The sequence below is a fragment of the Botrytis byssoidea genome (assembly GCF_014898295.1).
Source record: "Botrytis byssoidea strain MUCL 94 chromosome Unknown BBYS_031, whole genome shotgun sequence".
NCBI classification, from domain to species: Eukaryota; Fungi; Ascomycota; class Leotiomycetes; order Helotiales; family Sclerotiniaceae; genus Botrytis; species Botrytis byssoidea.
In genome coordinates, this window is record NW_024065872.1 from 78434 (window position 1) to 103379 (window position 24946).

Sequence of the window (24946 nt, forward strand, 5' to 3'; positions counted from 1 at the left end):
ATGCGAAGTGGTAAATGTAATTTGTGCGTTCCTGTTTGTCGCCGACGATATAGAAGCTATTAGTTTCGTAAATCTTGATGAGTGTTGTTTCTCTGCATGGGGTATCGTTGCAGCTACAATGACTATGAAGAGACCTAAAAACATTCTTCTTCTCCTCATTGAGAGACATGAAAATGGCCTCTTTTAGGAGCCAGTTTACACCACATTTCATCAAAGGCGCTTCCCTCAAATCTTTGTTTCTTTTTTGATATCTTGTTCGGCGAAAACCCCAAGACCTTTTCCAGGGCTTGTCTTGATTTCGAACATTGCGTTTGAAAAGTATACTGAATCAATGTCAGTATTTGCTGCGTGATTAGAAACAAATGGCATATATTACTTGCGGTTTTTTCCTGCGCCAAAGCGGAGCTTCCAACAACACAATCAATGCCACTAGTTCCGTCGAAACAATCACTTGCAAGTGACTTGGAGGTCTTTCCACTGCCAACTGATAGTGTAATTTTAGTATCTTGACTCGCACTTCCCAAAATTTGTCGTTCTTCGAATTCTTGCCGGGCTTTCTCCGCCTTGTTCTTCCTAGCATTCAATTTCTTTCGTCGACTACGTTCAGCTTTGCGCTTCTCAGTAGATTGATCCGCTGCATCAGCGAGTTCCAAAGTTGCTATTTCGGATGACTAGAATTATACCACAGTTAAACAAAGTTTGCATACGCAATAGGAGGGATATTCTTACAACAACACTTTGATCAATTTGGACTTGGGGATCATCCGCCAAGTGTGCACCGTCTGCTTTGCCTGAAGTCATCATTTCTTGTGGATCTATCAAAGAAAAGAGAGGCTGTTTGAGTTTATTGATTGAATTAATGTTGAGGTCTTTGGGTCAACATTGAAAGAGAATGGATTGTAAAGGAAATGAAGAGCTCGAGGGTCTCGATTGTACCTCAAGGTTTGTGATCGATCAGTAAGAGTGAGTCTCGTTAACTATATTCACTGCAGGTTCTGTGTAAAGATGAAGTCGAATTCACAGCTGTCACTTTTGACGGTCGGAGGCAACACTCCCGCTTCACAGCTTCTGCCACATCTCAAAGTCATTTAACTATCCGTCGTAAGCCTAGATTTATGGAAGAATCTCACGAGCCTAATCCACGCGCGCTTCAATGTTGTCTCATGTGTATGGAAGCACGAGGAATAATCATCCCGACCGCTTGGAAAGGCTCATATCACGAATTGGTCAGCACAGGACTTCTACGAGAAACCAGATGGAGCAGCCGTATTCGGCTCAGGGTTTGATACATGTGAGCAAACGAATCGGCGTTCGACCATTAAGCATATTAAACTTGTTCCACGCCCATCACTCTTCACCATGATAAAGTTCTGAGATCAGGCGTGATATGACAATCTGGGAGTAGCTCAAGGCTGAGTTTGTGTAGAAAGTCAAAGTAAACAGGTGCAAAGGGACGTCCCATAGCTCGGTGCCATTGTGAGACATGCTAAATGCAGTATTTTATAGGAAGTGATGTTGGTATATCGTAATGTAAGAGAATAGAAGCTTTTGAAACTTATCGGAAATGTTTCAGCGTAAGGAAAATAAATTTTTCAGTAAAGAAGACACCTCATTTGAGTCTTGTTCGCGAAGCTTATAGCTAGACTTCTTGCGAATCTAATAGCTTTCAAAACTGGAAATCAGAATATGTGAATACTTCATCGAAGTTCCCATCATTCCATTCTTCCCAAAATCCACATAATATTCCGGTCTTCAAGTGGCGATGGATTTATGGTGCGGGATAGGAAATCCCAAGGAATGATGTTCGATCGCTTTCAATACATAAAAACAACGCGGTTCAAGTTGAATCTGGGTTTTAAACCCCGAGCATTATCACAAAATGTTTCAATTAAATAAGCACCCTCTTTTTTCAACCAGACAGTGAGAGATTGGCCTACATCCAGAGATTCTTATTCTCCTCTGCAAACTCGTCAAAGGTTTTAGGTTTGTGGCCTCCAATCTTCTCTACCACATCATTTCGTCTCGCTTCCCCGCCGTTTGCAGTCATAACTTCCAACGAAGTCAAATAACATGCAAGATCTTCAGGCAACCCCATACTAACATGCGTCTGTATTCTCTCCTCACCTGTTACTTTGACGTGAGTAATTGTTCGTCCGAGAACTTTGCTCAACTTTGCAGCAATCTATAATTGATAAGCCAACGTATTATTGGGTGGGAGAGTACATAGATACCTCATCATAATTGAGCAATTCAGGACCAAGAACTCTGTAGTCGTGATCTGGAGGGTTCTTGCTGGTAAGTGCAACCATTGCTACTCTGGCAATGTCACTCGCTGATACAAATGGAGCTTGGCCATCGCTCATTGCGGAGACGAATTTATTTTCTTCTTTAATGCTCTGAATATATGGCCAGGTGATGAAATTGTCTTTGTGGCTAATTAACAACACTAGATCATCGTTCTACATGGTGGATCACGTACCCATGAACCAACTGGCCTTCAAAACCGAGTATTCCACGCCAGTATCATCCAAGTGCTGCCAAACACCTCCAGTATCATCTCCACCTTTCTCTGTGCCGCTACCACTTAATAAGACAAATCTGTTAATACCATTCCTGATTGCGAAATCAATAAAGGCATTCATGACAGGCACTGGGTCCGGAACTTCTGGAGCCACTAGATACACGGCTTTGATGACTTCATCGTGTGGAAAGGAATGAGTAGAGATAGCCTGGTAAGTTGATGAATCTGTGTAATCAAAGTTTATGGCTTGCATTCCGTCAGGAGCAGTCAATTTGGCTTTTCGAGAAGCGAGAAGGACAGGGATGGAGGCGGATTTAAGACGGTGGGCCAACTGAAGAGATGTTTTGCCTGTACCACCGGTGACGAGAATTGCCATGATGAAGATGAGAAAGGATTGCTTTGACTAGGTATAACAAGATAGATGTGAGATGAAATAATTGGGGGAAGTACGATGAAAGATTTTCAACAGAGAAGGGTAGCTTAATTTATGTAAATGGATGTGGTCAACTTAAAACAGTGCTACTTCACCATACATCATCTGGGGGGTAACAATTACGGACCATGACGTGTAAAAATGCTGGTTCTTCCCAAATGATAAAGATGATTCCGGATCTAGAATCAGACATGTCATTTGAATGTATTAATCGAAGACTTTTGAGGGACTTCATACTTCAAAGAAGCATCTGTATAAAAATTGAAGCGTGATGCGGGGAAATGCGGGGAGATGCAAAAACTACAGCTTGGCCTTGCATATCAAAATGCTGTGTGGAAACTAAGCAGTCACGTCATCAAATATTCTACTATTCAATATGACTTGACACTGTCAAGAATTCAACAGTTCTCTAGTATTGAATTCTATGCATAGATTCTTGGGTCGATCAGTTCAACTTCAATAACATAAAGCCAACTGAGACTTACGATACGTCATACCTAAGCTTGGTAGCTTCATCGCCACCTCTTTCCAAGGCAAGGGCAATGTTGTATCACAATCATGTACTCCGCCTCCAGACTATTATCAAAATCTAAAACCACCGGAACCTGCACGACCTGCTACTTAACTCATTTACTGTATGCCACATAGCATCCAGGAAGAAATTAACTATCCACAGGACATTACACAGTTCACAGGCACAATTTTCAGCATCTGGTAAAGTGACCGCCATAACAATGCCACCACGTTCCTCCAAATCTACCGACGATTTCCTGCTTTCTCCCGGTCAATTGACCCGTCCTCCACCATCTCAATATTATACCTATCGCATTCAACGAGGCGAACAGGGAGTTCTAACATATGAGCCTTACAAATCCTATCTCCTACCTCTTTGGCGATTCCGAACTCCCTCGATTGCAGAAAAGTCATCGAACGCCTTATATGGAGAATTTTTACGTTTTTATAAGGAAGATGATTTTGTAGGTATGGATATGAGTAGAAAATTTATACAAATGGGTATGACGCGATCGAAACGTTATGCGAATCATAAAGGGGGACGAAAATACGATATTGGAAAAGATGGGGTAAAAGTGGAAATACAAAAGAGTCAAGGGCACAAAGGACAGGAAGACAAACTGATCGCTAGTGGCATATTTAAAGAAATGTGGGAAAGGTGCCGGGGGCATGAAGGATACAAAGTTTTGAAGGAAAAGTTTCAAAAGGAGTTGAAGGATCGGATAAGTGTCCACGGAGAGAAGACACGGAATGATGAAGAGAGTTTGGAAGTAAAGGGGCAGGAAGAAAGTGGAGAAGCAAAATATATAAAATAAGAGGGCGAAGAGGTCAGTAACCTGAGGGGGCGTAGACAGCAAAGAGGCCATGGAGTGAAATAAAAAAGGAACAAAAGATCAAGAAGGACGATAGCGTAGAGGAAACGTCGAGCGACCCAAGAACGAAGCGGAAACGAAACGATCTTTGATCTGGCGCTATATGTACACCCTTTGATTTGATTGTAAATCTCACAACATATTCCCATTCAATATTTTAAGTGACGGGGAGCCCATCAACCCTTTACATTGTACTCCAGTAATGAAGATCCAATCGACTTGATGTTTTTTGGGCAATCATCATCCAATACAAATTTGTGTGTCAAGTATGATATTGGATCCCACACAGAGAAACTACCGATGCATCACTTGCTAACGCCATAGAACTCCCCTGTATCCCAATATGCAAAATTTGGAGATTCTTTTATTGATTCGACTTTTCGACTTCCTTGCTGATCTCGTCCTCGCAGCTGTGGATCTATGGGCAAAACCCAAGTTAGCACAATTCATTCAACTTAACTCCCGAGCCCAATTTGATCACTCTTCTTCTACTGCAATTCCACTACCAAAAAAATCAAATGGGAGAAACATACTGCACTCGCCCATGCCATCCATTCCTCTATTCCTCTGACGACCATATCACCACTCGCATCAACCAAACACTCATGCCCCCATACCGTCAAGTCGTCAAAAGCGCCTTCTTCATCAACTATCTTCGTTTCGACTTCCTTTTCTGCCAGTGCATCCTCGTCCTCCTCGTCTTCTCGTCTCTCATCATCAGCAGTCGATTCTCGTGGCATAGTTTCTTCGCCCACTCTCAAAACAACCCCCCTCCATCCTTCCGGAACCTTTACCTTCCTGCCAATCAATCTTCTGCCTCTGAAATATGACACTAATTCTTCCTTTCCCCTTTGATTCTTTGTAATTTTTGGGTCCCAATATCTCTTTTCGATCTTAATTGGGGCCGTGTGATTTATGCGACATGGGATGAGATTGGGTGTGTATTTTTTCGAGGATTTCGAGGAAGGTTGATTAGATGGACGGATCGCGAGCATGATGTTTAGGTTCCTTTATCTTTTGCGATATGTATGCGAGGATAGTTTCTTGTGATTGAATTGTGCAAAGTCAGGTTGAATGAATTGAATTGATGTATATTTGCAATCGACATTAAAGTTTTTGGTAATCCATATGAGTATGATCGTGAGAGACGCGACTTTGACGCGTCTGCGATAAAGTACTTGCGCTTGGACCTCAGACTGCCTCGCCCCACTTAAGCTAACATCATGTTACAGATCGAGCTACCAAGTAGGCTCGTAGGTCAGCAGTATTCGTCTGAATTGTATCCAGATTTGATTTGTATTGAACGAAGCAAAATACATCTAAATGTGTTCTCACTTTAGGTCTTGGAATTTGAAGTTAATGAAAAGCAAAAACAAAAGTTTCCAATATTGAATTTTGAAAAGGAATAATCCAGTATCCATTCGAATCGTTCAACGTAGGTAGTGACAAGATTTCTAAAAATAGCAAGATTCTAGGAAAAGCGGGGCTTATAAGACTTATACTCTTCCAACCTTCGTAGTCTATAATGCTTTTTCAGTGTACAGAGTCAGGACTCAAGGGCAAGGGAGACAAAAAATACAAAACTTCAGGTCGAGACCCTAATGTTACAACTCTCTATCAAACTCGTCTGACAGGGCATCACTCGGTAACAAACGCCCAAACACAGACGAAGGCAACCGGCTCACCAATACTGCCAAACTACTTTTCTGTCATTAAATCGATGAAGATTATCGAAGTTCTTGAAAATACATACTCTGATTCCTGTTATCTTCTCCATCCTCTGATTCTTATTAGCATTCCATTCGAACCAAAGGAAATTACCTAGTACCGTAATCCAATTGATCACTCATACGGATGCCACCATCTCATCTACACTCTTCTTTTGGTTTACTAGATCCGTTTTGAATCATGTGATGTTTTATTCTCAGTACCCAATACCAATGAGAACACACGATGTATATACGTATACCGGTACACGGGTATATAAGCATATATTATAGTATCTTTCCTTCTTCCTCATTGATTCTACTCATCTCTATGGTTTAATCATCCTCTAATAACGGGGTAGGTATGGGTAAAGAGTCATGATACACTCCACCCTTTGCACATGCATGTTGCAACATGCAACATTATCTTACCAATCCAAACCTTCTACGCCTTCTACGCCTTCTATGCCTTCTACTAATTTGTTTACGGGATATCCTCCGTACCACGATCGAATGCCTCATGTCTTCTTCCCTACCAAAAGACAAAGACTTTCCTTTCCTGGCCAATTGAATGTAATCCGATCCGTAAAGAGTGGCTCGGGACGTTGTCCATCGGAATTTACCCCTGGCATATTACATAATCACCTACATTTTCTTCCAAATGCTATATCCCAAGCTTAGGTACGTTTCCCATTTCCCATGCCTTCCACTCTTGACACTCACTCTTAAACACGATTCGGACTTTTTTTTTGGGAAGAGTGGGAAAGATGTATTCTAATCGTTCACGCCGGGAATGTACGGACTCCGAAGATTCCGTTTGATAAGTTTCATTGGGAGAGATCCTTTGGGGAAGTTCATACCTTGTTACATATAACATAGGACCATCGATTTAAGATGCGAGAAAGGATCAATTGATGATGTCAAGACTTTGATATCTTAATCAGATGGATAGTAGGTGCACCACTCATATCCATTCACTGCATCTCTTCTTTTTCCTACTAGCTACTTTTCGCTTTGTCTCCCTGCGCTGAGCCTTATACGAACACGTTAATTATTACACGAAGGGTACAAGTTCATAGCTATAGCCATAGCCATACTAGGTACTCATATTCATACATACTTGGGGTTAGCTACGTGCTAGGTAGAAGTACAAGTATGGTATGTGCAAAATAAAATAGGATTTAAATTCCTATTAATCGGATACCTACCTCGGCAGGATTACCTAGTATGTAGAAAGTTATGTATGTATGTACATACCTGCTATATACAAGCTGTGAGAGGAAAGGTATCTACGAACCAGGTATATCTCACTGTGGACATTCTCTCCGTCAGAATATCCTAAACTAAAAAACACGCAAAGCAATTTTATATTTACATTTATATTTATATTTACCTATGGTACATCTTACTATCTCACCTATTGTCCTTCCCACTTACTTCCCTCCCTTCACAGCCAAAAGCTTGATCAATTAACGTCTGTGTTCAAAGTCCAAGCACATCCAAATATCGATACATTCCACAGAGATCTCCCGACAAGATACACTAATAGCGGGGCTCCCCATCTGCATGAACTATTTTCACCCCTGCCTAAACCATATTCTTACTAGCCCTTGTTTCCTTTCCATGTACTCAAGCATTGAATGTTTGGCGGTCTTCGGGAAACATCGTCATCCGGGTCTTTCATGCTTCGCTCTCTTTTTTTTCGTTTTGATCTAGATTCACAGTGTGAGTATTGCCTCTTTCTTTATATCTCTCTCCTCGGCTTTGTATTGTGTTGCCTTACGCTGATACCGTAACAGTGACAGAAAGATCAATACCAATTCCTCGGTTTCCTTTTCATTCCTTCTTCAAAGTAACCCCAATCAAACAAACCAGTGGTTGTGCACAGCTCAAGCTCAACATCTAGCGTGGTGATAGCTTAGTCTCCACAGCAGGAAAGGTTCCCACCCACGGCACTACCCATCTAGTACCTCGACCGAGTAAATAGTTTTCTCTCTCTTCACCTTACTGTCCTTTCAATTGATGTTTTCATACCTTCCCCTCTACACGCGCAGGTCGTTAATACAATAATTTCCGAAGTTTTCCATTTGAATCTTCCCAAACAAGCTTTCCTATCACCATAATGGCTTCCTACCTCCCCGACACCATCACTGCGCCCATAATGAGGAGTACCGACTATCTCAAGAGTACAATCGGTGGTTTGACTTGGGGCCCAGCTCTTTCTGTCTCAAAAGCTGCTGTCACTTCATTGTTCGGACGAATTGAGCGTGGTACACTTCTCGTTACCGATGCCGAAACTGGAAAAACAATATGTTATGGGGCCAAGATTGCAAAGGAAAATAAGGCCAATGGAGTAAATGGCGTGAACGGACATCATAACTCGCGCAAAGCTGGTGCAGCAAGAAAGATAGAATTGAGAGTTACCAATCAAGCATTTTGGGTGCGCCTCTTTCTGTTTGCCGACATGGGTTTCGCGGAGGCATATATGCTGGGAGAAGTCGAGTGTGACGACTTGACTGGATTCTTCGAGGTATTTCAAGCTTCCCCCATGCCACGCGATCTCATACTAAGAGCCATTTCTAGCTTTTTATCCAAAATCGTAATCAACTGGCAAATGCCACAACTCTAACCTCCTCCATCGCCGCCACTATTACAGGACTCGCCAGGAGTACTAACACCCTGTCCAATTCTCTCCTCAACGTCTCCGCGCATTACGATATTTCCAATGAAATGTTCGCTGCATTCCTTTCCGAAGATATGACATATTCATGCCCAATATGGAAATCGATTTCCAGCGCTTCATCCGGATTTGAAGAGGAAACACTTGAAGAAGCGCAGAGAACGAAACTCGATCGGTTTATAGGCGGGGCAAAAATAAAACCCTCGGATCATGTATTAGAGATTGGTACTGGATGGGGCTCATTTGCCATTCAAGCCGTTAAACGAACAGGATGTCGTGTGACAAGTTTGACCTTGTCCGTTGAACAAAAAGCCTTAGCCGAAAAGCGCATTTTCGCAGCCGGCTTTGCGGATAGGATTGAAGTGAAACTCATGGACTATCGAGCACTACCCATCCCAAAACAACCTTACGATAAGATAATTTCCATTGAGATGCTCGAAGCTGTTGGGGCAGAATATCTGGAAACGTATTTCTCCTGCATCCATCGATTACTGAAACCAGATGGAATTGCTGTGTTCCAATGCATTACCATGCCGGAGGGTCGATATGAGGCTTATGCAAAGGGGGAGGATTTCATTCGAAAATATATCTTCCCGGGTGGCCATCTTCCTTCTATTACACAATTGATTGATAATATCACCAAAGCCTCAGAAGGAACATTGGTTGTTGAAAAGGTGGAGAATATCGGAGGTCATTATGCGAAGACGTTGCGATTATGGAAAGAAAAGTTCTTGGCAAATTTCGAGTCAAGGATTAGACCTGCCTTAATGGCGGAGCACAAGGAGATGGGTGAGAGAGAGGTAGAAGTATTCAAAAAGAAGTGGGAGGTACGTATTTCCACATCCACCATACAAATTATCCCAATATCGCATGCGCTAACATGCTCACACAGTACTATTTCACATATTGCGAGGCAGGTTTTGCAACAAAGACCCTTGGAGATGCAATAATCACAGTGGGCAGAGAAGGAGCATTGGAATTGATGGATGGTATTCCCCTATAGTTTCGAGATATGGGTTTATGTTGCGGTAATTTTCTCGGAGCGCTTGGAGTCGGTGCATGGGAGGGGTAATAAATTTCTCTTCCCTCTAATTTTCAAAAGTCATAGAAAAATTGCCACTACATTAGAGTGGCAGTGTGTTAGACCATATAGACTTGACTTTTTTTTTCATGGACAACTCGTAGTATATTATTAGTGCTGGCTTTTCTTGTGCTTGCTAATCAATGGTGCCTAGCTGGAATGGAATTGTTTTGTTGATGCTCGTAAAAGTATCTTTGGTTTTTGAAACCATCGCTCGAGTCAATGCGTCTCTTTCTTAACGCCAGCCAAACTCCCAACTCCATTGAATGTCAATATTTGCTTGAACAGTATTCTTGTCAACTTTTTTTTTTACAATAAAGTAACGTTCCTACACCATCACCAATCAAATCGTGGTGGCCCTAAAAATCTTCAACGCTTCCCTTTCTTCTTCTTCTTATTGGGCTTGGACTTCGAAGATACACCCGAGTGCGGAGGATGATGCTTTGCATGTTCAATATCAAAAGCCGATTTGTGTTTCCTAAACAAAAGTATAGTTGCCCTTGCATCCTCAATACTAGAATGTTCACCACCTTGTATATCCACACCCAGAATCTCCTTTGCCAACTTCTTCAGACTGGGTGTCCTCCCATTACTGTATTTTCTGAAGCCTGAAAATTTCGATGTATCTCGTATGTCTCTCTTCGGGTGGCTCAGTATCATGGCTTCCAAATCATTCTTTATCGCATGTCCCACCAATATCCTTCCCTTCAAAATCTCGGCCACATCTCTCTGCACCTCACCGAATTCCCTCGCCGTCGCCATATTTTTCGTCGATACACCAGAAACATGAGTTCTCCAATCCGTAACAAACTCTTTGGGTCGCACAAAAGAATCGTATATCTGCGTGCCATGAAAATTGACAATACTAACTCGAGCCAATACCGATCTATCTTCGGAACCTCCTACACCTACCATCTCACAATCAATTCCAATGTATTTCCCTATATCAACGTCTTCTGAAAGCCCGCCATTAATTTTGTCGGCTCGAGCACCTTGAATGGTAGTATCTTTTAGACTCCCTCCATAAGCTTCCGCGAGATCTTTCGCCGATATATCATTATCTTCCGCCCAAAGTGCTAAAGAAGCAGACGGTGCATTCTTTGGAAGTGGTGTATCATCTTCTGTTGAATCCAAAGCTGGCGAACTTCCCATTGCTCCCATCTTTCCCTTCCTCGAAGTTTTAGCGTCTGCAACTGGTCGAGATTTTACTGCGATGCCTTCTAATCTTCTGCGCTTTGCGATACTATCTTTCGTTCTTTCCGAAGGTTCTGCAGCTTTTCGTTTCTTCGCATCCGATTCTGGTTTGGGCGCCTTCTTTAATGCTGCTTGAAGATTCTTCCAATTACTTGATAAAACAGGTGCCATGACTTTTTCTTTGCATATTCCGTTGTTGATATTGTCAATATGATCGCCAAAGAAATAAAATTTGAGGGTTGGGTTTTCACATAGTAAATAAAATAAAATGTATATCGATAAGGCAAGGCTCTGACTGATAAAACTACCTACTCCTCCTACTGGGTATCTGGTAAGGTTATCGAAGGCTAGAGAAAATGCGAGAACATTATTTTTACAGCCTTGTTTTATCAATTTTGCCCCTCCACGGTGCTCCAAAAAGAAGAATCAACAAGCAACTACATAGTGATAAATCAATCAAAATCAATCAAAAATCAATTCACAACCATCAAAATAATTATAAAGTCACATCATGACAGGTCCGTCGCAAGATAAAGATAGTTCTGTAGGAACTCCAGTACCTAAGCAGAAGAGTAAGGCGACAATTGATACATTGGGGTCAGTTCCAATACAATTCCACGGTCGCAAGATTGATGGTGCTAACTAATGCCTGTAGGGTAGGATGTATAGCGATGGTACAGAAGGTTAGTAACCACATACATGTATTTGCTTCACCACTCGAGCATCAATCATGCTTTTTTTGCCATTCCTTCCATTTCTCCATCTTTTTAAGGAAATGAACTTATTTATTTGCTCTACCCAAAAATCGTTATACTAATTCCTTACCAGGATGGTGCACTTAGAAGAGCAGAAATTCTAAGTATAAAAGAGACGAAAAGTGGTCGTCAATTTTATTGCAATTTCGATAATTTCAACAAACGTCTAGATGAATGGGTTCCAGCTATAAGAATCGATTTTACTCAAGATGTTGAATGGCCAGCTCCAGAGAAGCCAAAGGAAAAGTCAAAAGCTCCTCCAGCTGGGAAAAAGACAATCGTTGCCAACAAGAAGAATCAAAAACGTCCAACTCAAGCAAGCAAGAGAGAAGATTCTGTAGTCTCGGAATCAGGTTCAAATGCTCCCCCATGGTCTGAATTTGCGGAGTCTCAGAGGCAGACTCCAGATGCTGATGGAGATGCTAAACTTACTATGGCGTTAGATCTTGATGCTACTCCTGAAGCCAATGATCCCATGGATGTTGATGAAGCTGCAAGTGAAGCAGCAAATGCAAAGAATGAACCTGCTCAACATTTCAGTCCAAAAGAAGAAATCGAAAAATTACGGACCAGTGGCTCAATGACTCAAAACCAAGCCGAAATATCACGTATTCGAAATATTTCCAAAGTTCAATTCGGCAAATTCGAACTTTACCCCTGGTATTTCTCTCCTTACCCGGAGGCATTCACTCAAGAGGACCTCATGTACATTTGTGAATTTTGTTTGTCTTATTACGGAGATCTCAAAGCGTTCACTCGTCATCGAGGCAAGTGTACATTACAGCATCCTCCTGGAAATGAAATTTATCGGGATGATTACGTCTCTTTCTTCGAAATCGATGGTCGACGTCAACGAACTTGGTGCCGAAACTTATGTCTCATATCCAAGATGTTTCTGGATCACAAAACTCTTTACTACGACGTGGATCCTTTCTTGTTTTATGTCATGTGTTCACGAGATGAAAAGGGATTTCATCTAGTGGGATATTTCTCCAAAGAGAAAGAAAGTGCGGATGGTTATAACGTAGCTTGTATTCTGACACTTCCGCAATATCAACGTAAAGGTTATGGACGACTTCTAATCAATTTCTCCTATGAGCTCTCAAAAATCGAAGGAAAGCTCGGCTCGCCCGAAAAACCCTTGTCTGATCTTGGTCTCCTCTCATATCGGCAATATTGGACCGAACGAATCGTTGAAGAGCTTTTGATTCACAATGAAAAGGACGAGAGAATCAGTATAGAAGGTTTATCGCAAAAGCTCAATATGACGAGTGCCGATGTAGAACATACGTTACAGGCGCTAAAGATGCAGGTTTATCATAAGGGGGAACACAAGATGGTTTTGCCGACTGCATTGATCAAGAGACATGAGGCGATGAGGGAAAAGCAGAAGTTAAAGCCGAAGAGAGTGATTGATCCTTCAAGGATTGTTTGGAAACCGTTCAAGTTGGTGGATAGAACGTGGGGTTGGTAAGGTGCGTAAAGGGGCTGATGGACACTCGATGGAAAAACTTCTGGCTCTCTGTGGAAAAATGGCGTTAAAAATCTGTCATGTATGGTATTTAGCGTGCGGTTATTGGAGAATTAATACGTTAATCGTTGGATTTAGGATCTTGCGACATATCTGCAACCATGCGTGAGACAAATCACTTCGAAGTGCACGAAACTTACCCCATTCCATGACACTGATTATTTAAAGGAATCACATGTGTATAACGGCTCCAAAGTCAACAAGGTAAAAAAATATCTCAGATATCGTATCGATGAACGACGACAAGGTTCTCACAGACAATTCCCAAAAAATCCAAATGCGGGTCCTAATCCATGAAATGACATCTCCATAAAATAAAGTGTTATGGATCAATTGACCTGGGTATGTTTGATGAACGAACTTTATTTACAATGTTACTTTGACCATGTGGTGAATATGAATGAATGATTGGTACGAAGATAAGAAATGAGCTTTTAGGAGATGGGATGATGCTAGAATTTCACATTGATATACCGGTGGGTTAGGTATAACGTAGTTTATTAGTGAATGGATTATATCAATAAATGAGTCATTTTTATCTCAATTCATTCTTTCAAACCTATATTATTCAATAATAATTGAATCAATTGATTAAAACTATTTAGAATTTAATAATTTAGAATCTATTATATTATTTTAATAAATTTTTATATTATAATCTGTTTTTTTATATTTATTATAATATTGAATAGAAAATACTTCTTTATTAGATTTATTCTCTTTTTGATATTTATTGTATTAAATCTGAATATCAATCTTTTATTGAAATAATATGTCAAAAGCCTTTTATTTAATAAGTATTTCTTTTTAATGTAATTAGATTTTTTATATATATTAATATTTGCTTAATATTTCATTTGTTTTTCGAAATATATAAATTTTTATATTCAAAAGTATATTTTTATAAATTAATCTTTCTATACTTTTGATTAGAATTAATATAATTTTAAATATAAGTATAAGAAAGTTTAATTGATAATAAATCATTTAAGATTTAATTAATATTGATTGAAAAAGAGTTTTAATTGGATTACAAGAGGTTTAAGAGATTTATTGATTTAGATTAAAAAAGAAAGGGGTAGATATATAAATTTGAATATCTAATTTTGAAAATACAATTTCAGAATTAAATAATATTGAATTTATTCCTTGAAATTCTGATTTTATATTCTAAGAAATAATTAATTTCTTATATATAATTTTAAAAACTATAAAGAATTCAATTTTTGAAATATAATTAATTTATATTTTAATAAATTTATCAATTTAATTATTATATAAATATTTTAAATTACTAAAACAATCAATATCGAATAATTAAATTAAACAATTTAAATATAATAATAAATATAAATATATAATATTATTCTTTTTATAATATATTTGAAAAATTATTGATTTATGACTTTTATATTTATTTAATATTAATATTTGATATTTGCTTTTTCTTTGATTCTTGATATATTTATTAAAATATTTTAATTATTCTAAATTTATTTTATTATTTATTTATCTATTAGATATAAATTTAATAGTTTATTCTATAAAAAAATTAGTTTTGATATATTAATTAAAAAAATAGATTTATTTCTGGATTATTAGAAATAGAGGAATAATTTTATCTTCTTTATTTTCATATATTATTACTATAACTATCACGTGCATGGTTACACACACATAGAAGTTGTAAGCTTTACCACTACGCCACACACGCAATCTGTCCAAAAGGCACAGTATCAGGGATCGATATACTGACAGCTTACTACTATATATATATCTGTAACAATAACTTATTCTCGATTATCTAATTATATTGATGTGCTTTTACTATATCTCTTAATATTAATAATTATTATTATTGTATATATAATTCCTATTATAAAATTTATTTTATTGAAATTATAGAAATCTTTATTTAAAATGCTATATTTTGTTTATATATTTATAATTAATCGAAACTATTTTTCAAAAAACTTGAAATTTTTATAAAAAAAATTTGAAAGTTATAAATACAATTAAAATATATCTTCAATTCAATTCAATGTTTTATAAATCGATATATTCAAAGTTTTTTAATATATTTTGTACCCCTCAATTCGAGAATATGATTTATTATATCTTTTATATTTTTAAGTTTAAATAAAAAACCTTTCAAATTTATATCAATTATATATTTAGAAATAATATTTTCTTTTAATTTGAAAAGATTATAAAATTTAGATTGATATTTGGAGTAAAAAGTAAAATCTTTAATTCTATATTATAATATTGTATTCGGAATATTATATAACTTTGTAATTTTTCGAATACTTATTTTTTTATCTTTTTAAATAGTTTTAATAATAAGGAATATACAAGCTTTTTAATTATTCGAATTTATTGTGAATTATTAATAAAATATATATTGAAAGAGAAGAGAATAAATTGAAGTGAAAGTAACTCATTCACTGATATAACCCACTCACTAATAAACCACATTAGTGGAGGAAAGTTGCAGTCATGAGAATGAGTTGGCAATCTGAGTATTTTGACCTTTTTCCCTCTCTGACGTATTTCACAACATGCGACAAATCACAAGCAATAGAGGTAGAATGATGTTGTAAAAAAGTCGGTTCAATTCATATTTGAATTTCGCGATTGGGAAAATAATTACAAAAAGGTATCTTTCATCATCTCTAGCCAGGCTCTTTACCCAGCCATCACCCAGCCATCTTATTCGTATCATCTATCTCCACCTCTACCTCTACGGTCCATCAAACTCCATTCAATGTTGAAACTCCTGGTTTTTGTAATTTACTCGGCATCGCAAGTATCATCATCGTCAGTCGAAGCAGAGGTGGAATGAGGAGCGGCGACACTGGTCTTTGCGGATTTGGTGGCGGAAGAGTGGGAAGTAACTGCTGGTGCAGAGGAAGCCTTGGAAGAAGGAACAGCTATGTGAGAGACAACTGCTGCAGAAGATGCCTTGGAAGAAGCTGCGGAAGCTGGCACAACAGAGGCTGGGCTGGATTTTGCGGAACTTGGTGCTACGACAACAGATGAAGAGCTAACTGAAGTTGGGGTAACAGAAGAGGTCTTGGCAGATGTTGCTACAAGCTCTTCTGGGGAGGCGGATCCACTTCCCGAAGCATCTGGAGCTGGCATGCTTGAGTCATCAGCTCTCTTGCATCCGGTGCTCTTGGTCAATGCTGCTGGACATTCGACTTGTTTGAAATCGACAGTTGGGTTGTCGGCGCTTTCGAACCAGTTGAATCTGAAGTTGCAACCTGGTTGAAGGGCAGCTGGGAAGGTTGAGCAGGAAGAGACGGCGGAGACACCACCATATTGTGCACCCCATCCTGAGGAAGGAGCACCGAATTCGGTTGTGCAACCATTGAAGATTCCAACGCCTCCACCTGGGATAGCCAAATCAAATTGGTTTGAGCCAAGATCACCACCGGTGTTACTACATTGAAAGTAATGTTAGAAGACGCATTCGGGGGAAAAGGAGGTGATATGAATAGAAAAAATATTTAACGTACGTAGCTTGAACAATCATCTTCTTGCCAGCAAGAGCAGTGCTGGTGAAAGTCAATTCATAACAAGCACAACACCATGAAGCCTCGCTTCCACCAGCGATGTTAACAGCGGCATAACCATATGCCAAATCATCGCTGACTGCCCAAGGAGATTGGTCTGAGCACATGTAAGAGTTTCCACCGTCGCATCCAGAAACAGCAACTGCGGTAGGGTCTGAAAGAGGTGAGTCCTTAACATCGCAGGTTCCGACTGGTCCAGAGCCAGATGCGAGAGCAGCTTTGCCAGACCAAGCGCAAGATGGCTTGCAGCAATCCCAGTAACGAGTGGTGGTACCGGAACCAGAAGCTTGAGCACTAACTTGGAGGAAGAAAGGGAGGAGAGCGACGAGAGTCTTGATTGGGAGCTGCATTTTGAATTTGGTTGTGTGATTGAAGGGGCAGATGGAAGAATTCTTAGTTGAATTTGGTCTCGGACCGGAAACTTAGATATGTACTTGAAAAGAGTGAATAAACTCGACTTGGAGTTGTGTGTGAAAGATGCGAAAGGCTTTCGAAAAGAGCGTGATATTCAACAGTGAACGTAAGGAGCAAAGGTGCTTGAAGGAAGAAGAGAAGAAGCGCTCATGATGCAGAGGGATTATTCCTTATAAACATATAGGCATACTCCATTAAATTGTCTAGAAGGTTTTCCAATTAATTTATTCATCTCTCCGATTGTATATTGGAAACAGTGGCGTATGAAAGGAACGGTAAGCGTCTTGAACTTCAAATGAAAACCAATTGAATGACGGCCAAAATAAATATACCCCTGATCTCAATCCTTGATGACAGACAAGGAATTATATGATCGTTTGTTCGGTTCATTCGGATATGATGAATTTATTTTAACCGACCCAGTAATATTTAACCAGATATTTCAACGTTGGGTCTCCTTAATTCATCTCATCGTTGGTACCTGCATATAATTTTTGTGGACTGTACCTTTCAAGTTCTAATCGAGTGTTTTTGGAGATTGGATCTTGCTAAGTGATAGGGGAAAAATCGATTGGCTGTCTAGACTCCAATGCTTTCTTGATTTGCTTAAAAGTAAAAGCAAATTGGGAGATTTAAGTGGATATGTGACAAGCTGTGCATCCTGTCTTGTTGCTTTTGTAATACGAATCTGGACTGACTCAGGGTTATTATCCATATTGGAATTGAATTAGGCGCTGCTTCATCCTGAACTTTTCGGTTCAAGAAGAAATACCAACAAGTACTTTTGTTGACACCCAAACTCGGTCAGGTCATTCCATTCCAAGTGAAAGAAAACCTGAAGACTGAACTCAATGTGAATTTCACTGTTGCCTCCAAAATAAGACTGAATGTAGATTCTGCGGCACAGTACCTAATCTCGCTTCTTGATCCTTAACCTAACTAAAGGAAGCCGAGGGAAGCTTTATCGTACTTCGTATATTGTACTCTTCGCCAGCCCCACCACGAATAGGCGCAGCAGGGTAAGCACATGATTGTAACAATATATCCATGCATCGGCTGTACTTCGAATCAAAACGGTCAAGCTATTTGATTAATCCGCCCATACGAGATTCCTGTAGCCAGCCTTGAGATCTTCGACCTACCCCTGAATGGATTAAGATCCTAGTTGTCAATTTTTCAACTGCTTGAAAGTCTATCAGATTAGTCTGTAGATGTCATCATTCGCGTGAAATGTCAAGTCCAATGATTTCGATCATGAGTGCGACATCAACACAATCAATGTCTATCCTTAGTCTGTACCACGTCAGCGAACTCTAAAAGAGACATTACACTGCAACGTTTCTACGCATTTCATCGCTTTTCTGTTCTCAAAACTTCTTAGTATCGTGAATGCCGCTGTGCATTTAGTATATGATTTTAGAGAAGCGAAGTTGGTCAAAGGATGTCAGGATTTGATAATCACTTCAATGAGGGAGGAAAGAAAGAAGGACTAGAGCGAGTTATCTATTGAACAGATCTATGTCGATATTTCATAGTTGAATGCTACCTAATGTCTTGTAAAGTACTAAACATTAATATATCTCACAACATATGAATTGTGGTTAACCATTCATTATACGCTACATAATGTGTAGAATCTATCAATGCTGCAAAATGAGATGACGCTCCGCTGGCTCTCCGAGGGCCACTGCCGTGGAGGCAGACGATTTAGAAAGAGATATGAAGAATTAAACGTTGCCTATCTACCTACCTACTTACATAAATACACACTCTGTTGATTATGATGAATATAAAGTAGATTCAAAATTGGTAAATCGGAAATAGATCCGCACGTGATCTGACAAGTATCTTTTATCTATCCCTTATCCTTTATCTCTCACGCTTCACATCCTCTTATTTGTCAATTTTCTCGATTCTGGGGTAAGTACGGGCCCAGGAAAGATACTAGCTCGAATTGGTGATAGCTCGCGTGCTTTTTTAATCATGGTACGAGCTTCTAAACTTATGAGGTCAACATCGAAGCATTTAACTTTCACATCTTCCGAGGTCTCCTTCATCCGTGATTCCAAGTATCAACAACCATCAATCCGCTCACCCGCAACTCATTTGTGTAACCATCTTCCTGCTCGTTGTTTACATTCAACTCAAGATCAAAACCACAAGAATAGAATTGTAAAGAATAGTACAACACAACATAAAACAACGAGAAAGCAACAAAATGGCGCCACCGGCTCGAGCCCTCCTCTCGTATGTTTATCTCCCCAAGTCTCCCTTCAATTCTTCTCTGCCTTGTTATGTACTCGAGACTTGTTGTCTTTAACTCGGTCGTCTTTATTGGCGAGTGCTGCGAATATTCACTTGTCCTAACTTTACATGCGCAGACGTCAAAGATTGATTCTTGGTACCTTTCTTGGTGGCGGAGCTCTTTTTGTCAGTATGAAATGGAAAGCCGTTATGCAAAGAAGTGAGGCCGCGAAGATTGCTGGATCAAAACAAAATTTTGCTGTTGCTGCTGGTAGAAGCGGTGAGACTTTGCAATAACCCTGAATTGGTGATTGTTTGCTAACTGATGGTGAAGGTGGTGGAATTTGAACATTCTAAATGGACTCGATCGATAACTGGTTAGAATTATAAATTGGGAGAAAATTGGCACACACGGAATCGGGTATTACATGGCAGATATGATAGATGATAAACACGCATACACAGGTGGGGCTACATTAGGTTCACGATGCAACAGAGAAAGTATAGTCTAGGGCGTTTGGGATTCATTCTGGTGACGAAGAGAGAACCATACAGAAATGCCTTGAGATGGATGACAAGATCGTTGTGTTACACCCAATCATGACATTTGGCTAATATGCTCATACTGATAAAGATTCTGAACCCTCTCAGATACCATTCTTTTCCAAGACTTCACCAGTAAGTTTCTTTTGGGATTTGTGTTTGAAGTGGAAATTCATGTCATTCCAGTGAGAACATGAGAGCATTTCAATCTATAGAAATAGGAGAATCAGATTCTGGTCGAGTAGATTCTACTTGGGATTGAAAGGAGATACGCTCATGCACAGTCTAAAGTCAACTTTAATCCTGTGGCAAGGAGCTGATATCTTTCAATCCCATCATACAAGTCTTTCAAAGATAATTCATTATTGTCTCTCTGTCTCCCTCCCCTCTCCCTCTTTCTCTTTCTTTTCCCTCTCTCTTTTCTTCGTCTTCCTTTCTCCTCTCTCTTCCTCTTCCTCCTTCTCTTCCCTTCCCCTCTCTCTTCATCTTCCTCTTTCTCTGTGTGTATGTGTAAGTATCATTCGAAGATGTGAAATATTCCCTGACGCCTAAGATCTGTGGGGGTGAACGTAATAATTATTCTTGTTAAAACATGAGTACTTAGGTTCTGACTTAGTAATTACCGGATACTACTAGATACCACTAGGTAGGTAGTACACTTTCAAGTCTACTGAGCTAATGTCATTAGCCTGGCGCACAAATCAAATTCTCCAAATCCTCTGGGTCAATTCTACTTCTACTTACATTTCATATATTGGGAATATCATCACACGCATACATTTCCCTTCTCCCTTCAACATTCTTCCTTCATCCTTCATTCGTTCTTGATTTTCCTTTTATATACATTTTTCTCTAACTTTTGATACACTAATATCATTCTTTGACCTACACATGATCAATCTCATCACAAAAAATTTCTCTCCAAATATATCACTGGGTGATTAATTGGATCTATTTCTCTTCAATATTTGTATTCATTTAATCATAATCATTCTCACTATTCTCACTATTCTCACTATTCTCACTATTCTCACTATTCTCACTATTCTCACTATTCTCACTATTCTCACTATTCTCACTATTCTCACTATTCTCACTATTCTCACTATTCTCACTATTCTCACTATTCTCATCATTATATTTCTCTTGTCTATCACAAACATTCAAATAGTACCAAAATAAGCGGGCATTTAAAAGTAGTATCGTTATAATGAAATATGATCAGGAAATTTCAAAATGAGTTTTAATCTTCCGGTGGAGATCCTGTTGTCAATATGCGATTACTTATCTCCTGTATCAGCAGCTGCTTTCTCCATATCTTCAAAAACATTGTATCATAAGTTGAATGATTGTTTTACCAGAAATTTGAATGAAGAAGATAAGTTAGCATTACTGGATGTATTGGCTACTGAGGATGAAATCGGCTGCCCATACTGTCTTCGTCTACATAGTATGTCAAATGCAGCAAGATATAGCTTGGGATCGGTGGAGAAGGGACGTCAATTCCAGGAATTGACACTATGCGTTCTATCTTCCTTCAAATCTCTAAATCATAGGCCTGCCAAAATTTCTGGTGTTATCTTCAAAATGGCCATGAAACGTCATCAGTTCACGCCGGGATGCGATGAGCTGTTGAAAATATTGTCAGGGAACTCACGAACTCCAGAGATAGATAACAGTGATGGTGTCTCTTGGCAAATTCGGACAGATTGTAAGATTACACAAGGCTTGATGATCTATCGTAGACAGGAATCAGTCCTTTTCTCAAATTTCATGGTCGACAAAAGGTCTTGGCACGTAGATATTGAGGTTTGCGCGCACCTAACTATAACTTTGAACCCAGAGCGTGCACGGCTTATGGACTTAGGCAATAAGAGATTATTAAATTCCTTCTCAGAAGTGTTACCACTGCCACGTTCACAGCTCCCAGTTCGGATTCGAGGACCACAAACTCCCCTACCAGCAAGACCAACATGCGTCAGATTTCATGCGGGGGCTGGTCGGGTCAATAATAACTCTGATTTCAATTGGCCCGTTCACAGCACAAGGGAACCTTTGAAATGCGATGATTGTCCCACTGAATACTGCCTCGAGCTTGACTTTAATGACAGCCGAGGAGTTTTTGCAACAGTGACTACTTGGGCCAATCTAGGAAGTGGGCCTGATGATTGGAGGTATCTAATGAGACATGTTGAGCCACATGCTGCAAATAAGCGTAGCTTGAGTCGAGGTAGAATTTGCTATGACTCCTCACATCAGAGCCACTGGTCTGCTTTCCAGATTGAGGATGATGGAGAGGTTAGCTTGCTTTCATCGGAGAATAAGGAGAGGATGTATCAAGCACAAGTTGACGGCGCTACGTCTTCAGATGAAAAAATGTATTAGGCGTTTGGTGTCAGATATCTCTACCTTATCGTATTTAGGTTTGTTTGGGACATTTGGACGCGGAGCATGGCGTATGAATCAGATATTTTTGGATTTTTGGATTTTCAGGATGGATAAGCATAGTGACAAAAGCTGTCATTCTATGATAGTACCAATAACAAAATGTTTAATGTAATTTCTTGACTTACAGTATCGTGTAGTGATCATCAAGTCTGAATAGAGGGCACATTGTTTTCGCCTCAGAATCAAAGACAATTCTTCCGTCAGATTGAAGAATGCGAGACAAATATATGCGTAACTAACTTCTTGGACAACGCGGACAAGGCATTCAAAAATTAAGACTGAAATATTATATATAAATTCTTAACATCTCATAAAAGCAAGCTATTCCACAAAGTGAAATTCGGTATTTCATTCACTTGAAAACAGTCTAATTTTATACGGTAATATAAGGCTTCTGATTGTCGAACAGAGACCCGGTTCATTTAAGACTCTAGATGTAGAGAATGATAGAATGTATTAGATGCTCAGAACAGCATCTTACAAGAAAATTATTATGTCGATGCCTCACCCTTCCTGAACGATACCCTGCAAGGAAATCCATCTGCAGGATGGGCAGCTCCTCCATCAACTTGATATGATCTTTCTCCGTCTATTTCTTTCATCCCCTTTTTATCCCCAAATTTCTTATCCCATTCTTCATAAGCATCCTGTACATCCAACTCCCTGACGACCATGGACAATATAATTTTCAATTCCATCATCACCAAAGCCTGCCCGATACAATTCCTTGGTCCCAACTCAAATGGCCTCCAAGCTCCCTTTGTATCACAATACAATTCATCGCCTGGTTGTGCAAGCCATCTCTCAGGAAGAAATTCTTTAGGACGTGCCCAATATTTTGAATCATGTTGAATTGGCAAGTGGAGCGTGTATAACATGCAATTCTCAGTTGGATAAATGTTTCCCTCTTCATCAACCAAGTCCACACCTTTGAGTCCTTGTCTAATACTAGATGCGGGTGGAAAGAGACGAAGAGTTTCTTTGATAACGGCGGTTGTATATGGCAATTGATTGATGATAGTCGAGTCCTCTTTAATAAGTTTTGGAACAGCGGGAATGTCAGTTCCGAATACTGAATCGTGTTCTTGGGTGAGTTTTTCGAGGGCGGAGGGATTTTTGGAAAGAAGATAGTAACACCAGGATATGGCACTACCTGTTGAATCATGTCCGGCGAAGAGAAGGAGTCGGATGTTACGAGTAGCGATGGTGCGGAATTCTTGGTCAAGACTGGTTGCATCGATTCGAGCAGGATCAGCTATGTAGTCCTCGATAACTAAATCAATGATTGATTTGAAGGGTTCTGCTTTGTCTTCCAGATGGCCGTTTGTTTCGGAATTCTTAGATACTTTGTAAGCCTCAAAGCGCTTGTCAAGTTCTACGTTGATATATGCATCCATTTTCCGACCATTGCGCCACTCTTTAATTGGACGTACGAAATTGAGCCATTGGAGAGGGTTTACTTCTTGATTTGCTAGTTTACTTTTGATTTGATTCAACATGGTATCTGCAAGAGGATTATACCCTCTCTGAGCGTTGAGCTTTGCGTTCCTAGTTGTGTGAGTATTTCTTACTTCGCCTATTTTGACTCTCCTATTCTACGCATACCACATTTATATGCAGTGAATGTAGTGAAATTAATTGACTCACAGAGCAGTATTCCCAATCAAATCAATCATAAATCTCAAATTGATCCCATCTAGCTCAATTATCTCCCCATTTCTTGCCTTTTCTCTTAATCCTTCCGTGTAGATTTCAACCTCATCTGTGATACCGGGAACCAAATTCATTAGATACTTGTTGCTGAACCCCCTGGCGAAAAGACCTCGTAGATTCTTCCACTCGTCATATTCCGCATCAAACATACTGATACCACCTGCGATGCTCCAAACCCAAGTTCTCAGAGCATCAGGCTTGCGATATGCTATCGGAGTAGATTGTACAGCTTGATTTGCGAGAAACGGAGAAGTGATAATCAGGAATGGGGCAGCAAAGGGATATAGATCAAGGTAGAAAATGCCATTGCGGGAGTATTTGCGGGCGAGAGCAGCAAAAAGGTATACTTTTAGTGCATCTGCTGGGAAACTTTTAATGACATTGCCTAGCTCGATAAGATGGCCAGCTAGGAAATTATGAGGTGGCATTGGCTGAGAGGAGAATATTAGTGTAACAAATCACGTTTGACAAGGGGAGTAACTTACCAAGCCACGAGCTGATAATTTTGTGAAAAAATTCCGCGCGGTATATAGCTTAGGTGAAAGCCATAGTAGGAGAGTAAGAAAAGATAGCAAAACCGTAGTCCATATGAAGCCCATGATTATGTTTTCTCCCGAGAGAATGCAATCAATCTGGAACTTCTGGATTTGGTACTTGGAGATGCTTGAAAAGATGCTGAATGAGACAATTGAATGGGAGCTGACGGAGTGGCTGGAGATG

The 24946-nt window shown here is 39.6% G+C and overlaps 11 protein-coding genes across 11 annotated transcripts; 5 read left to right on the top strand and 6 right to left on the bottom strand.

The window, feature by feature from the left end:
• Positions 1 to 225: 225 nt before the first annotated feature.
• On the bottom strand, positions 226 to 804 carry EAE97_010825 (uncharacterized protein; the record flags this gene model as incomplete). Its single annotated transcript, XM_038881340.1, has 3 exons — positions 226 to 323; positions 377 to 671; positions 730 to 804. 3 exons carry the CDS (start codon positions 802 to 804, stop codon positions 226 to 228), a joined length of 468 nt encoding a protein of 155 aa, XP_038727730.1.
• A 1129-nt stretch (positions 805 to 1933) lies between these two features.
• On the bottom strand, positions 1934 to 2897 carry EAE97_010826 (uncharacterized protein; the record flags this gene model as incomplete). The annotated part of the gene is made up of 3 exons (XM_038881341.1): positions 1934 to 2182; positions 2232 to 2425; positions 2480 to 2897. 3 exons carry the CDS (start codon positions 2895 to 2897, stop codon positions 1934 to 1936), a joined length of 861 nt encoding a protein of 286 aa, XP_038727731.1.
• Positions 2898 to 3688: 791 nt separating this feature from the next.
• On the top strand, positions 3689 to 4282 carry EAE97_010827 (uncharacterized protein; the record flags this gene model as incomplete). Its single annotated transcript, XM_038881342.1, has 1 exon — positions 3689 to 4282. The coding sequence occupies one exon, from the start codon at positions 3689 to 3691 to the stop codon at positions 4280 to 4282; it is 594 nt and encodes a 197-aa protein (XP_038727732.1).
• A 421-nt stretch (positions 4283 to 4703) lies between these two features.
• Positions 4704 to 5334, bottom strand: EAE97_010828 (uncharacterized protein; the record flags this gene model as incomplete). The annotated part of the gene is made up of 2 exons (XM_038881343.1): positions 4704 to 4757; positions 4873 to 5334. The coding sequence occupies 2 exons, from the start codon at positions 5332 to 5334 to the stop codon at positions 4704 to 4706; spliced, it is 516 nt and encodes a 171-aa protein (XP_038727733.1).
• Positions 5335 to 8167: 2833 nt separating this feature from the next.
• Positions 8168 to 9728, top strand: EAE97_010829 (uncharacterized protein; the record flags this gene model as incomplete). The annotated part of the gene is made up of 3 exons (XM_038881344.1): positions 8168 to 8575; positions 8629 to 9552; positions 9618 to 9728. 3 exons carry the CDS (start codon positions 8168 to 8170, stop codon positions 9726 to 9728), a joined length of 1443 nt encoding a protein of 480 aa, XP_038727734.1.
• A 447-nt stretch (positions 9729 to 10175) lies between these two features.
• On the bottom strand, positions 10176 to 11171 carry EAE97_010830 (uncharacterized protein; the record flags this gene model as incomplete). Its single annotated transcript, XM_038881345.1, has 1 exon — positions 10176 to 11171. The coding sequence occupies one exon, from the start codon at positions 11169 to 11171 to the stop codon at positions 10176 to 10178; it is 996 nt and encodes a 331-aa protein (XP_038727735.1).
• A 340-nt stretch (positions 11172 to 11511) lies between these two features.
• On the top strand, positions 11512 to 13229 carry EAE97_010831 (uncharacterized protein; the record flags this gene model as incomplete). Its single annotated transcript, XM_038881346.1, has 3 exons — positions 11512 to 11597; positions 11656 to 11683; positions 11829 to 13229. The coding sequence occupies 3 exons, from the start codon at positions 11512 to 11514 to the stop codon at positions 13227 to 13229; spliced, it is 1515 nt and encodes a 504-aa protein (XP_038727736.1).
• A 2850-nt stretch (positions 13230 to 16079) lies between these two features.
• Positions 16080 to 17214, bottom strand: EAE97_010832 (uncharacterized protein; the record flags this gene model as incomplete). The annotated part of the gene is made up of 2 exons (XM_038881347.1): positions 16080 to 16731; positions 16808 to 17214. The coding sequence occupies 2 exons, from the start codon at positions 17212 to 17214 to the stop codon at positions 16080 to 16082; spliced, it is 1059 nt and encodes a 352-aa protein (XP_038727737.1).
• A 2235-nt stretch (positions 17215 to 19449) lies between these two features.
• EAE97_010833 (uncharacterized protein) lies at positions 19450 to 20116 on the top strand. The gene is made up of 3 exons (XM_038881348.1): positions 19450 to 19525; positions 19660 to 19802; positions 19857 to 20116. Exons 1-3 carry the CDS (start codon positions 19497 to 19499, stop codon positions 19868 to 19870), a joined length of 186 nt encoding a protein of 61 aa, XP_038727738.1. The 5' UTR covers positions 19450 to 19496; the 3' UTR covers positions 19871 to 20116.
• A 1185-nt stretch (positions 20117 to 21301) lies between these two features.
• EAE97_010834 (uncharacterized protein) lies at positions 21302 to 22450 on the top strand (the record flags this gene model as incomplete). Its single annotated transcript, XM_038881349.1, has 1 exon — positions 21302 to 22450. The coding sequence occupies one exon, from the start codon at positions 21302 to 21304 to the stop codon at positions 22448 to 22450; it is 1149 nt and encodes a 382-aa protein (XP_038727739.1).
• Positions 22451 to 23004: 554 nt separating this feature from the next.
• Positions 23005 to 24825, bottom strand: EAE97_010835 (uncharacterized protein; the record flags this gene model as incomplete). Its single annotated transcript, XM_038881350.1, has 3 exons — positions 23005 to 24061; positions 24161 to 24657; positions 24712 to 24825. 3 exons carry the CDS (start codon positions 24823 to 24825, stop codon positions 23005 to 23007), a joined length of 1668 nt encoding a protein of 555 aa, XP_038727740.1.
• Between the last annotated feature and the right edge of the window lie 121 nt (positions 24826 to 24946).